This window comes from Xenopus laevis, chromosome 4S (genome assembly GCF_017654675.1).
Source record: "Xenopus laevis strain J_2021 chromosome 4S, Xenopus_laevis_v10.1, whole genome shotgun sequence".
Lineage (NCBI taxonomy): Eukaryota > Metazoa > Chordata > Amphibia > Anura > Pipidae > Xenopus > Xenopus laevis.
The window spans coordinates 97,803,393-97,817,960 of record NC_054378.1 but is presented as its reverse complement, the minus strand read 5'-3'; the positions used below and the strand labels follow the sequence as shown (position 1 = coordinate 97,817,960).

Genomic DNA, 14,568 nt, shown 5'->3' with positions numbered 1-14,568 from the left:
AGAAAGTAGTTCCATCCTAAAGTGAAAAGTATGGTTTACCTCAATATTTAAAAGAGAAAAATAAAGTTACATGTAACCAACAGGTGAATTTCTAGAGCATCATACTCTGTTATCATATGAATAAATAATGAGTTGATCATGTAGCACAGAGAAGAATGTTTAAGAGACATGATGAAACAAACTTACATCTGTTCCAGAATCCACAGACTGTACGGATGTTGGGATGACAGGTTTCACTGGTGAAGTTTTAGCACAATGAACAGTAGGGGCGAGGATGTTCATAGATGGTGTTGGGATCGTTGCTCTACCTCCACCCATAGTAACGACTTGCTGTGTTGCAACAATACCAGAGGCTGGAAGCTGTACGACTGTAGATGGGGCAAGCAGGACTGGCTGGCCTATTAAACACAAGAGAAAGGAACATATTTCTGGCATATTCATTCCATTACTTACATGATACATTTTGTGAAGATCATTCATCCAGGTCAGGGTATATCTGTAGAAATAAGTCAACTGGACTTGTTGTGTTTTTTTTTTCTTGAATACTTTTTACCAGTAATCCAACTGGCTTTCTAAATTCTGAATTGAGAAAGCCAGTTGGATGACTGGTGAAACGTCTTACAGATTGTAAAGGTAGAACTGATGATTTTTTGTTACAGAGCTCAGGCAAAATGTTATCATAGCTGTAGAAATAAGTCAAATCAACTGGACTCGCTGTGTTTTTTTTTTTTTTTTTTTTTTTTTAAGACCTTTCACCAGTCATCCAACTGGCTTTCTCAATTCAGAATTTAGAAAGCCAGTTGGATTACTGGTGAAAAGTATTCAAGAAAAAAAAAAAACACAGCGAGTCCAGTTGATTTGACTTATTTCTACAGATATGATAACATTCTGCCTGAGCTGTTATCTACCCCGTGTAACTCTCTCCCACTAACCTCTCTCGATTCTCTTCGGAAGGAATCAACTCCCTAAACCCTAAAATATCTAAATCAATTGCCGTTGTGCTATGGCATAATAACACAGAAGTACCATTTCATTTCTGAGTGATCAGGAAAAGTATTTTTATATATAGCCACAAAGCTGACTGACTGCCAAAGACTTCAGAATAAACTTCCTTTGTTTCAGATAAGCCAGGACTCTCTCCTACTCTACTGTCTGGAATCATCACACACATCAGCCTTCTAGGAAATGTAGTGCAGATTTACATTTTTAAGACTGCTTCTTTTCCTTAATTTTCAACCCAAACTATCTCTCACTTTATTTTGGAAAACAAATGCATTTGTTATGGAGACACTATTCTAATCTAATGATTAACCTTAAACCAGAATTATCTGCTTCCAGGACATTCACAGCTTCCATAAAGTCAATGTGTTACAGAAGATATTATTTTCTAGGTTTTATAAAGAGATGAACAAGGTTTGTAAATTAAATCAGGTAGGAAAACAGACCAAAAATATAAATTACAAAAGTAATACTTTGAAATGCTTACACAGCCTCTCAATGCAAGCTCAATACTAACACCCTCAACATATTTGGTTGGATTGTTTTAAAATAAAATTACATCATTAGAACAATAGTATATGTTTTTAAATTCCTCTTATGGGATGATGAAAAGGTACCATTATGCAGCAGCACAGGCTTTAAAATGATTTGCTGCCATCTAGTGCTAAGATTAGGTGCTGCTGGTTTAGAGTGCATACAATCTTATGTGGGGGCGGGAAAAGAGTAAGTCAACAAAACTGAAATATTATTTCTGTATTAAAAGGATAAGTTTACAGTTAACACAAATATATATATCTAATGCTAATTATTCTGTTGATTACATACAAAGAGCAACAAAGAAATTACACAATCTGCTCATATCCATTTAAAACTTTTGGAAAAGTTACAAACTACTTACCAGCAGAAGGTGCTTGCTGCAGAGTAATAAGAGGCTGCTGCTTTGGTAAAAGTGTTGTTAGAGGCTGGAAAATTATTGTTTTGGGCGCAACATTTGCAGACGCTTGGATATCTGCAGTTGCCGGAATTATTATAGCTTTGGGTTGAATGGATGGTTTTGGTACCACTGGAGGCAGCTTCCGCCGTTTAATAGTGGCAAATCCTGTAAGAGATTCTATATTAACGTTAAAGCACTTTACCAATCGGAAGCAAAAAGGACAAAGAGCAACTAAAGGATGATGTAAAGTTGCCCACACTTCATGTCTACTAATGCATAGGGTTGCTGTAATATTTTCCACAGATAAATCAGCACAGATTTGTTAGTGTTCTATCACTTTTTAAACAGGGATCTTCCAGTCTGCCCCCTCCTAATCATTATAGCAAAATAAAGAGGTTGTGGTCCACAAAATAAGCAGCACTGTATCATATTTTTAATGGTACAGTAACAAAGAATCTAAAGGGGATATATTGAGTGAAAATCAAGAATGTTCAAGCGTATATACTCTTCTAAATATAGAAGGAATGTTCTCTCTCTCTCTCTCCACACACACACACACACACACACAGTAGGCACAGTAAAGATTCCCAAATGGAACTCTGGATACAGGGCTCATGTCACACTTCAAATGTGGTCTACTTATTTATGTGCCTAAAATGTCCCACTACAGGACTATACATTGGGACAGATGCTCAGAGACTTATATTTACAGTTAAAAATAAAAAGACAGAATGCCCAGTGGGGACACATTTCAATAGTGCCAACCAAAGTATTAGTGACCTCAAGGTCACTGGTCTAATAGGTAACTCACAGAGAGACAGAAAGTTGGGGGAATATAAGTTTAGGGAAATATTTTACACCTTGTGCAGTGGTGTAAACAGGGCTAAAAGTTTCATGTGCAATTATGAGTTATAAACCCTAGGCTGTATGTAAGCAAGGGACCTCCCTTTGTCACACATGAACCATGGACAATTCAAAGGGCCTGACAACATAACATAACCACAGCACATAACAGATTCCTACTTTGATGTAACTACATCCTATTGTGTCTCTGTGTGTATATATATCTTCAGTTACGGTTTCAGAAATTGTAACATCATGCCTGATGAAGCGATGTAATTTTTTCCCGAAAGCTTGCATTCTTACAAATATCAGCTAGCCAACAAATGTTATCCAGTTACCACAAGAAGTACTTTTTTTCCTTTACACATCACTATAGTAGTAGTAGTAGTATTACTACTATAGCCTTTAAATTTGTCACAGGGGTTTCCCATCTTGGATTTTGTTAAGAGTGTCTGCAACATGCACTGAGCCGTCGTTGAGAAGCTAAGCTTAGGGGTTGTCACAAATTATCAAGCAGAAAATAAGGATAACCCATCATATAATTTGATGCGACAGGGCTAATTATTAAATTCTGATGCTAATTGCACTGGTTTCAGAGCTGCCATGCACAAATAATCTGAATGAATTACTAATCAGCCTTGTATTGTGAATGTTATGTGTATATGTATATGTATATATATATAAATATAATTTATTTATTTTTTTATCGTGTTCTGTCCTAGTTATTTGGTTAGTTCTCCTTTAAGTAGAAGGAATGGCCTGTATAGAATAATGTACTGAAATAGGACATTAATAGTTTGAGAGATTAAAGATGTATTTTAGCAACAAGACAGAAAATAAAGTGTCAGTAAAGGTTGTGGGATTGATAATCAAATTGAATAAAAGGTTAGCGTTCTAACCCAAGAACAGCACTGTAATAATTAATGGTATGCAGTTTTGCCTTGGACTAGCCAAAATTCAAGGTTAAGCCAACATTCTGTATGTACTATTGACCCCAGAGAATTTTAAGTAGCAAAAGACACAGTGAAAAACAGAAATAAGCTTAGCATATGGCAAGCTGCTCAGCTCCACAATTCATGGCATTACAAGGCTGCAGAAAGAAGGCAGGAGAAATTTATACGTCCTAAATAAGAATGTGTTACATAAATGTCAAACCCCAACTATACAGTCATAGGTGTCACAACAAGTGTTTTTTTTTTTTTTTTAAATTACGTCTCAGAAAAATGCTAAATTTACAAGAATTTCTACTAAGGTTCATACCTGTGGTCTGATGTGCAGTTACTAAAGGTTTCTCTTCTGCAAGATCTGGAGACTTAGGACTTTTTGAGCAGTCAGAATACAATGATACTGGAGATAGCTGAGAACTGGATCCATCAAGATCTTCCTGTTATATAACACACAAAATTAAGAATAAGAACAGTGCTAGATTTTCTACAACCTACCTGGTGATAATCTACTCCTAAAACAGGAAGGAAAATATATTCTGTTTACTGCATATGCAGAATTCAATGTTCACTTTATTTACTAGAAATGAAAATATTGTCAGTTAATACTTATGCTTTAAACCAGAATTTGGTCTGTGGATATTTTCAGTAAATATGAATATCATCTGTAAAATCAAATCAATCAGTGTCCCCAGCAAAAAAATGTCACAATGCTTGCTTAGCATTACTAGAGCAATTATACATAAATAATGTTTTTATCATACAAGGCAACACTGCAGTGTAGTTCTACAGTTTAGGGCTAGCTATGGGGGCACAGATAAATTAGGCAATTTGTAAGTGACGCAATTGGGAAAAAGGCTGGAGGGCCTATGCACTTGGGCTACAAGCAAAAGTGTTAAAAACTGGCACAGTCATCTGGCAGCTTGTGTCCCAGGAAGTCAAAATGGTTCAAGGCAATTTTAAAAAAAAATGTACAAAATAAGCAGTGTCTACCAGTTTTTTTTTTTTTGTGGACTTCTGGATCCAAGTTTTGAAAAAATTAAGCACAAATCAGTTCTCCATCATCAAAGATGCCATGTCTTGGTTGCTTATTTAGAGGTCTGTTAATCAGCTTTCAGCTACTTATTATGGGCTTCCACTATTTGCTGGTACCAGCCAAGACACATAAATGGGTGTGCGTAATCAGATTTACATCAATGTGCCCATAGAATAGGCTGCACATTTACTTACTGGCACAAACTGAGAAGAAGAGGCTAAAGAATCAACAGATGAGGGGGAAGGCACAGAGGCGATGGATGATGCAGGAGACAAAGGATCTAGTTTGATAGCTTCACCTAAAATGTGCAAGAGAAAAAAAAAAAAAAAATGCATTTTATTGTGTATATCATACACACAAACACTACACCAAATATTTAATTCTTCATTATAATATTCTTTTAGCTTAGTCTAGTCTTTTCTTTAGATGACATTCACATGCAGGAATTTAACTCTTATTTTTCAAACAAGATCCAGTAAAAACTGGCAAAAACGAACCTGGGATCTACTAGCAAGATATATAAAATTTTCTTTAAAAAAGAACTGTAAAAATAATTGGAGGTGGTAATGTTTTGGGCACTTTCCAGTGAAGAAAATTTGTTTGACATCTATCAGTGACTAAAAACCTTTTACCCTGGGCTGACTTCAGCACTTCCACTAATGCGCTTAGCTTGAAACTGTGCATAACCAAACTTTTTAGAAAGCACCCTTGGCCAGTTCAGAAGTTTACAGCCAGTCTGGGATAACAGGGCAGTGTATTTAAGTCATTGGGGGTGCTAACAAACTGGAACTCCAAGTGTTTTACATTTTTTTCCCCCTTTTCCTCACATTACCGTATATACTCGTGTATAAGCCGAGTTTTTCAGCACCCAAAATGTGCTGAAAAAATTGACCTCGGCTTATACGCGGGTAACCTCTTTTAGATGAAATACGGTAGAAGGCAGAAGACAGCTGAAAAACAGAGAGACACGAATGGCTAACCGTAACCTGAAGCAAGTTCGCATCGAAAAGAACAATGGCGGAGGCCAAATGGTGTCGCCGCCTCAGCAGCAGATGTTTCCGCCCGGCAAAGGCAACAAGCGCACTTTTGAGGTGTCCGGGGGGACCCGTCTCTGATGCCTCCCAAGATGGAGGATGTTGAGGAGGAAAGAGGAAGGGGGGAGCTTTCTGAAGCCCAGCGTGAAGAGCTACACGCAGCGCTGGCGTCTCTTTGTGGGGAACCTGCCCACCGACATCACCGAGGGGGAATTCAAAAAGCTCTTTGATAAACACCTCACTGGGTTCCCCGAATTTCTCAACCGGGACCGGGGCTTCGGCTTCATACGCCTGGTAAGGGGCTGTGCTGCGGAGGGATATCAATGTACTGCTGCAGTGCTGCAGCTTGGACTAATGGCTAAACTGTTAGACCAGGGGTGTCCAAACTACGGCCCGCGGGCCAACTGCGGCCCGCGGTCTATTTTGAATTGGCCCGCAGTCAGGGCCGGATTAGGCAGTTGGCTAGGGCTAGGGCCCGGGGCCCTGATTTTAGGACCCGGGGCAATGAATGGAAGACGCGCTATCCTCCACTTCCAGACCAATCAGGGCCCGCCTATCAGGGCCCGCCTAGCTGAAGCCGGGCGGCCGGCACAGGATGGAGAGTAACATCACCTGCCCCCAGCATCTCCCGGGTTCTGGGCCCCTGCACACTTCGGAGGTAAAGTGAAGTGGCCTGCCGTACCTTCCGGGTTCATGCGCATTTTGAGGTAAAGTCAAGTGGCCTGCCGCGCGCGCTCTCTCTCTCTTTCACTAAAACTTGTTGTTGAATATTTTTTTGCTGCAAAAATGAATGTTTACTTTGGCCATATTGACTAGTTAGACTGTCTGCTGTGGTGCAAGGATGCATTGTGCCTGGCTACCAACCCATCCACTCATGTTACCCACCCATCCACTCATGCTACCCACCCATTCTCTCATGCTACCCACCCATTCTCTCATGCTACCCACCCATTCTCTCATGCTACCCACCCATTCTCTCATGCCACCCACCCACCCACCCATTCACTCATGCCACCCACCCATTCTCTCATACTAAACATTCATTCACTCATTCTACCCACCCATTCACTCGTGCCACCCACCCACCCACATACCTATTCACTCGTGCCACCCATTCACTTATTGTGTGGGGAGTGTGTGTATATAGTGTATGATGGTGTGGGTAGAGAGTTTGTGTGTGTATATAGTATATGTGTGGGGAGTTTGTGTGTATAGTATGTGTGTGTGATTATTTTGTGGGAAGAGTGTGTGTGTAAAGTATATGTGTGTCTATGTGTGTATAATTGCTAGTGGAAAGTATATTTTGTCTCAGCTGAAAAATATCTGTAATATAAATCCACTGGGGGGGACCAAATTTTCAGTGATTTAGTTTGCGCTGTAGTGATTGTAGCATAAAGGGTCTTAGTTGTGTTTAGGCTTATACGCGAGTCAATAAGTTTTCCCAGTTTTTGTAGGTAAAATTAGGTACCTCGGCTTATACACGGGTCGGCTTATACACTAGGATATCTTTCTTAGCCTGCAGTTATTTCATATAAGACATATTTCTAAAAATGTTACTCAATGGATAGTGGGTGTTTTTTTAATTATACGAATACACACTTTATTTTTGTCTCAATGTTATATGTACCTGCAACACACTACTACAATACTAAGGACTGTGGTGGTAGAGCTTGATGAACTAGCTTCAATAATAGTAGACCCATACTGATAACGTCTGTCACAAATTTATATCTAGCATTTATGCTGAACTGTTTATTATTACAGAGAAAAAGGAAAGAATTTTTAAAAATTTTGGATTATTTGATTATAATGGAGGCTATGGGAGAAGGCCTTTCCGTAATTCTGAACTTTCTGGATAACGGGATTCCAGAAAACCAATCCCATACCTGTACTAAGAAAAACAATTGATTTTATAGGTACAGTTCTAACATAATTGTTTGCCTGTGAAGCTTACAATCTCCAACAATAAGTTTTTAATAGATATACTGACCTGGGGCATCCCACGGATAAGTATTCCATGCCATTAGGTCCATGTTGAAATCAAGGCTGTCAAAATGGTTTTCCTGGAAAATCCAAACAAATATAAATAACATCAGTCTTATAAGAGAGAGAGCTGAGAAAACTGACAATAGGGGGGAAATTCACTAAATATTGGTAAAGGAAAATTACGTAAATATAATAATGCTGAAATCTTACCGACAAATTCACAGACCAATCTCTACAGATTATTTTACAAAAAATGCTGTTTAAAGTGAGTGTGATTATTTGTGTCAGATACAGTATTATTTAGAATTTATGGTACCCACAAATTTTTTTACTCCAAAACATCTCTAAGACGATAAAAACTTCAGGAGCAAAAGTGGATAACTTAATTTTGCTGAATTCTGTACAGGGAACATTTTTCACAGCACAATATTGACAATGTTTAACTTTTTAAAGGTCCCAATTTTTGATTGGTATTGGGTCAAATCCATAAAGTTTAAGTTACCTTCTGTGAGTTTTTTGTCCGACACTTTCGCAACTACTACTTAGCAACACTTTTGTGCATTCCCCCAAAGGCATTAAATACAACAAAAAATGTACTCACGTATATATTTGTTTCAACCAAGTCAGTAAGCTCATCAAAGAGTGAAGAATCTGAAATGATATAAACAAACCAAAGAGGTTAGTCACACCTATTTTTACTAGGTACATGTATTGCAACACAATAAACACAAAAGGAGCCACTGCATAAGCAGTATGAAAATGGCAATTTTCTCTCTCATTTATTTGCTATATATCCATGAGCAGAAGGCCATCTTCGTCATGCAGCAAGATAATATTTTGAAACATGCTTTAAATATTGTTGCATAGAGTTAACTGCATAACAAATGTATAGTTTTGGAATGGACCAGTGAAAATCAATAGTGGAGAAACCTTAAAGGGCACCTGTTGGCTAAAGATATTATTCCCAACCAACTAGTGATGAGCGGGCCAGACCCGATACCTGCGGCGGGTGCGTTCGGTTCGACCTTGCACTGCTCCTCGCGGGTGGCCAGCTTCCGGTTTTATCGCGTCTGCTCACCCCGCCCCTTTTGTAACGTCATTGGCGGTGGGGCTCGGGTCTATAAAAGGACCCCGGAAGCACGGGTGCGGGCAGGCGCGGGTTGGAGCAGGGCGGTTAGGGTCGGATGCGGGTAAGGAAAACCCTTACCCGCACATCACTACAACCAACAGTAATTTTTTTTTTTTTTTTGAAATTGCCCCCTAGTTCGCCACCTAAAACCTACCGAAGTCAATGTTAGCCTATGGGGAAGGTCCCCATAGGCTTTGCAATCTTTTTTTGGTCGAAGAAAAACCGTTCGATCGATGGATTAAAATCGATTTTTCGTTCAATCGAACTATTTGCGGTAAATCCTTTGACTTCGATATTCGAAGTCGAAGGATTTACATTCGAGTCGAATATCGAGGGTTGATTAATGAAATGGAGGCTCTATTAGCCCGCACCTTTGGTTATGGATAATAGATTTAGCCAGAATCCATGGAAATTGCAGCACTCCCAAGATATAATATTAAAACCGCCTTTATTTCATATCTGGCACAGCAACGTTTTGGTCCTTTATCAAGCGGACAAAGTAGCTTGATAGAGGACCAGTTAGGTCCGAAACGTTGCTTTGCAACGTCGCTTGGGAATGCTGCAATTTTCTGGATTCTGGATGAAAATACATTAGATCCCCCATTTTAAGTTTTTCAGGGGATTAGGAAAAAATTATGTAAAATCAGGGAAATGTGTTAAAGTAACTTTTTCTTCAAGTACTGAAAGGATATAAGCACAGGAGCTTGTTTTACCTGGAGATACAATATTGACTGTGTTAATAACAAGGGTTAAACATTGCAGTGTTAATATTACACTATGGGGGGCATGTGCAAGACTCTCTGTCAGTCACATACACAACCTAAAGCAAGAAATGGTTGGTGCAGGACTGTATAAGGGGCCGACTAATTGGAATTGACAATTTAAAGGCAGAACCATGGCAAAATAAACATTTCTTTATAATATATTTAGCCAACAGGTGCCCTTTAAAGTGGGTGTCAATGCAAAAATAATATGTTGGCTAATTATTTAACTAAAATTTTGAAACAATGTAAAACATGGCAGCCAATTAACAGACCTGTCTTTGCTGGGGAACCAAGACTTTTGCAACATTGTTTAAAAAGTAACAACCAGGAGTATATTGCAAACTTGCATAGAATTATGTTTCTTTTACACATTTTTATTTTGGGGTTCGTTTTTGCTTTAAAGACAATGTAATAAGCATGCCAATATAGAACATGGTTCTAAAGTTATTGTAACTGTAATTCCAAATGAATGCAGCAGCTGCTTGCTCATTTTTATTCTCTGCCCTTGCAGTGCAGACATTTGAAACAATGCAACAGAGTAACAGAACTATTCTTCCTGAAGAAGAGACACTTTTTAATACATTGATTATCTGTTTCTCTGCTACTAGCGCAGAGCTTTTACACAAATAATGATTTCAACTGCACTTACATTACAATTATCCACTATTTTGGATTTGGCCGAAACCGGAATCCTTCGCGATAGATTCGGCCGAATAACGAACCAAATCCTAATTTGCATATGCATATTAGGGGTGGGAAGGGGAAAACATTTTTTACTCCCTCCCGTCCCTAATTTGCATATGAAAATTAGGATTCGGATCGGATTCGGTTCAGCCGGGTAGTAGGATTCAACCGAAACCAAATCCTGCTGAAAAAAGCCGAATCCCGAACGGAATCCTAGATTCAGTGCATCCCAATCCCTAGTATATTGTGAAGTTGTTTCGAATGATGTGTTTTTATTGGTCAAATTTTATTTTTGACTTTAAATTCCCTTTAAATGACCAGTCTATTCTTATTACTACTGCTAGATTATTAGAGTTGTTGCATGTACAGTACATTTAATACAGATCAAAGAAGTGCTCACTAAAGGTCCCTAAACCTTAAAAAAACAAGTTTTTTTGCATATTGCTTGCTTGCATTTACATTACTGAATATGTTCAGTAGCTATAGGTAAATGTCATTGCAATCGATATATTTCTGGTTTCGACCCCTGAAACAATGTAGCAGAAGTCAACTGACTAACAGATAAGAACTGGTTACTGCTACTTTGTTTCAAGAGTCAGAACCAGAGAACAGAATGGGATTAACAAATACTGCTTTCAATGGCAATTACAAACAATTTTTAAACCGCTGATAATTTACATATAGGGGAAAGTTCTTTAGGATTATTTTGGTCTTCCCTCCTTTTTTTTTTTTAAAAATGGATTATGAATGAAGGACTTGAAGGCTCACAAACTTGTTTGGAATAAATGAACTCCTTCTGCCTTGGTGCACATAGGAGTGTTTTTTCGAATTTGCACGATTTGGTAGAACATATACAAACACCCTTGCTCTTATTTCCTACTCAGTGCTCAGGAATGTTTCAGGCAGCAGATTAAGGAAATGATGCAACTAGAGGGCAATTTGTCACACTGCCAGAATCCTACTTACTATCAGGAGGAAGCAGCACATTTCTAAAAACAGGTTGATGAAATGCAGTGTAACATAGTCTTGCCTGTAAAACAAGGAAGTCCAGCTCACATTCACCTACAATGGTATTCTAAAAATGTTTGCACTCATTTACACTCCAAGCTTTTGCATGTTTCTTATAATAACTAAAAAGAAAATGTCTCACATATAGGAATATATATAATCATTTGCAGATATTAAATATAAGAAAGGGTTTGTATAACAAAGGGATAATATAAACTCTGTCTAGCCTATGTGACAAAGTATGTAAGGTGCAATGCCTCATGAGAGCAGGTAAAGAAAAATGTTAATACAGTTAGAAGCTGTTAGTCATTGTTGTGAAATGTGAAATGGAGAGCATTATTCTTTTCAAAGTTAAAGGGATTCTGTCATGATTTTTATGGTGTAGTTTTTAATCTCTAAATCACACTGTGTACACTACAAATAATTCACTCTACCATATACAATTTCATTCCTGAACCAGCGAGTGTATTTTTTTTTAGTTGTAATATTGGTGTGTAGCCCCCATCTCAGGTCATTTTGCCTGGTCATGTGCTTTCAGAAAGAGCCAGCACTTTAGGATAGAACTGCTTTCTGGCAGGCTGCTGTTTCTCCTACTCAATGTATCTGAATGTGTCTGAGTGGGATCTGGATTTTTTATTTTTGAGTGCAGTTCGATCTAACAGGGAGCTGTTATCTTGTGTTAGGAAGCTGCTATCTGGCTACGTTCCCATTGTTCTGTTGTTAGGCTGCTGGGGGGGGCAATGGAGGGGGGTGATTTCACTCCAACTTGCAGTACAGCAGTAAAGATACTGAATGTTGCATCTTGGTAGAAACTCTAAACATTCAACCATTCTGTGATAAATTGCAAAACTCTATTCATAAACTTGCCCATACTCTAAGGGGGTTTATCTCAATATTTTCTGCTACAAACTCCGATCAAATCCGGTCCATTTTTTTAACGCTTAGTTATTATTACATTTTCCTGTAAATTTGCTTTGTGGTAAAAAATCAGATTTTCATGATTTTTTCATCCGATTTTCACCCAATATTGCACGAAACCCAGCGCCCAACAAAAAATCATTGGGACTTCTCCCACTGACTTGTATGCAACCTCGACAGGTCTGAAAAGCCAGATTTATAGATTTGTACTTTTCCATCCTCGGGGTTTAATAAATTCTGAAAAATTTGATTTTTTTTTTTAAAGTCAGACTTTATAAAAAAAAAAAAATCAAGATTTTTTCGTGATTTTTGCATTCAGTTTAGTAAATAACCTCCTAGGTGTCAAGCTGTGGATTCTTCAAAAAAGCACAGTTATTACTGTTTTACACCACTGTAACCTTTACAAGAAACGTAATCACAGAAAAAGTGTTAAAAATATCAAAATGGGAAATGTTACCTTGTCTAAAATTACAAAAGACCTGAGAGGAACAGTCTATGGAAAAACCAAACAGCCACTCAATGTTGTTATTGGTCCTGTATCCTTGTTAAATAAACAACTGTACCATTATTTTCCTGTTGCTTGGTCTGCCCTTCCCTCTCTACCTCCCATTGCTATTCTGTTTTGCATTAGATATCATTATTCCCTATCTACTCATAACCTTCACCGTCACCTGCTGAAGCCTTCCTGTAGTGTAATCAACTGAAACCTGCAGGTGCAGTACTAGCATATTACGAACTACAGTGACTATTTATGGCAAAAGAACATAGTGTACTCCAATTATTTCCCATAAAAAAAGTCTATGTATTTGCTACAGACAACTGTCTGTAAAATTAGATCTGCCATCATATAATAATCCCTCTTTATAGAAATATTATCTTAAAGTCTATAGGTTTTATAAGTATAATAAGCATAAAAACAATGGACAGCGCTTCAACAGCCAACAATATGCTTTTCTCCAAGTACATAAATTGGGGGGGGGTTGTGAAAACCAATATAAAAAGTTATTCTTTGGGAAATAAAATAATGAAACACAAAGGCACATATTACCTTGATACTTTTAGAAATATGACCTGCTCTGTAGGACCATAAAGGGGTGGTTCATCTTTAAGGCAACTTTTATTATGTTATAGAACGGCCAATTCAAAGCAACTTTTCAATTGGTTTTCATTATTTATTTTTTAGAGTTTTATAGTTATTCGACTTTTTCTTCTGATTCTTTGCAGCTTTCAAATGGGCGTCACGGACTCCCTTCTAAAAACAAATGCTCTGTAAGGCTACAAATGTATTGTTATTGTTACTTTGTATTACTGATCCTTCTATCCTGGCCTCTCCTATTCATATTCCAATCTCTTATTCAAATCAATGCATGGTTGCTAGGGTAATTTGGACCCTAGTTACCAGATTGCTGAAATTACAAACTGGAGAGCTGCTGAATAAAAAGCTAAATAACTCAAAAACCACAAATAACAAAACATGAAAACTAATTGCAAATTGTGTCAGAATACCACTCTCTACATTTTAAATGGTCTTTTTTTTATAGTTTTTTTTTTGATTATTTGCATTCTTTTTCCAGATCTTTACAGCTTCAAGCAGGGGTCACTGACCCCAACTAAAAAACAAATGCCTTGTAAAGCACGTATTGTTATTGCTATTTTTTTGCTCATTTTTTATTCATATTCCAGTCTCTTGCCTTACTCAAAATTGGAGCATGGTTGCTAGGACAATTTAGATGAATAAAAAGCTAAAAAACTGAAAACAACAAATAGTAAAAAAAAAAAAAAAATCAAATAGTCTGAGAATATCAGTCTCTAAAAGCATATTAAAGGTGTAAATATCAATAAACAAATTATATTTCTATAGCTGTTTTTTTATTATTAGAATGTGTTGCCAGGGAATATATATAGTTTATTTGCAGAACGTCTGACAAGGCTAGACAATCAGACAGACAGATGATAGAGTGGCACAATGTAAGCGATACTACATAAAGTGATGCCCCTGTAGCTGCTCCAGAGCAGGAAGTTAATGGAGAGGCTCAGCTGACAAACCACTTACACAAGGTTCAGTGCCGCACAAGGATATATAAAGTTAATACTGTATGACACTCACCCCAATCTAATTCTTCCACGGAAGTACCCCCGCCGGGGCCGGGACCCTGAAGTCCGCCCAATACACAGCTCTCGACAGTTGCTGCCATTTAACTCAGTTTCCGTCTCACTATTAAATACACGTCGGTCTTCTCCAAGCAACGCTACAAGACACATTACGGCAGCCGGGAAGGGACAAACCAG

General features: G+C 37.9%; 1 protein-coding gene across 8 annotated transcripts in view; it reads right to left on the bottom strand.

Moving 5' to 3' along the window:
• The window catches only part of atf6.S (activating transcription factor 6 S homeolog), a 63,336-nt gene extending 48,768 nt beyond the window's left edge, over positions 1 to 14,568 (bottom strand). For 2 of the 8 annotated variants that reach the window (XM_018259706.2, XM_018259711.2), the window contains exons 1-7: positions 14,387 to 14,568; positions 8,378 to 8,427; positions 7,781 to 7,853; positions 4,951 to 5,054; positions 4,037 to 4,160; positions 1,898 to 2,110; positions 187 to 398 (exon numbers count right to left, since the gene is read on the bottom strand). In XM_018259706.2, coding sequence (XP_018115195.1) covers positions 187 to 398; positions 1,898 to 2,110; positions 4,037 to 4,160; positions 4,951 to 5,054; positions 7,781 to 7,853; positions 8,378 to 8,427; positions 14,387 to 14,474 — 864 coding nt within the window. In that variant the 5' untranslated portion in view covers positions 14,475 to 14,568. 8 annotated transcript variants of the gene reach the window in all.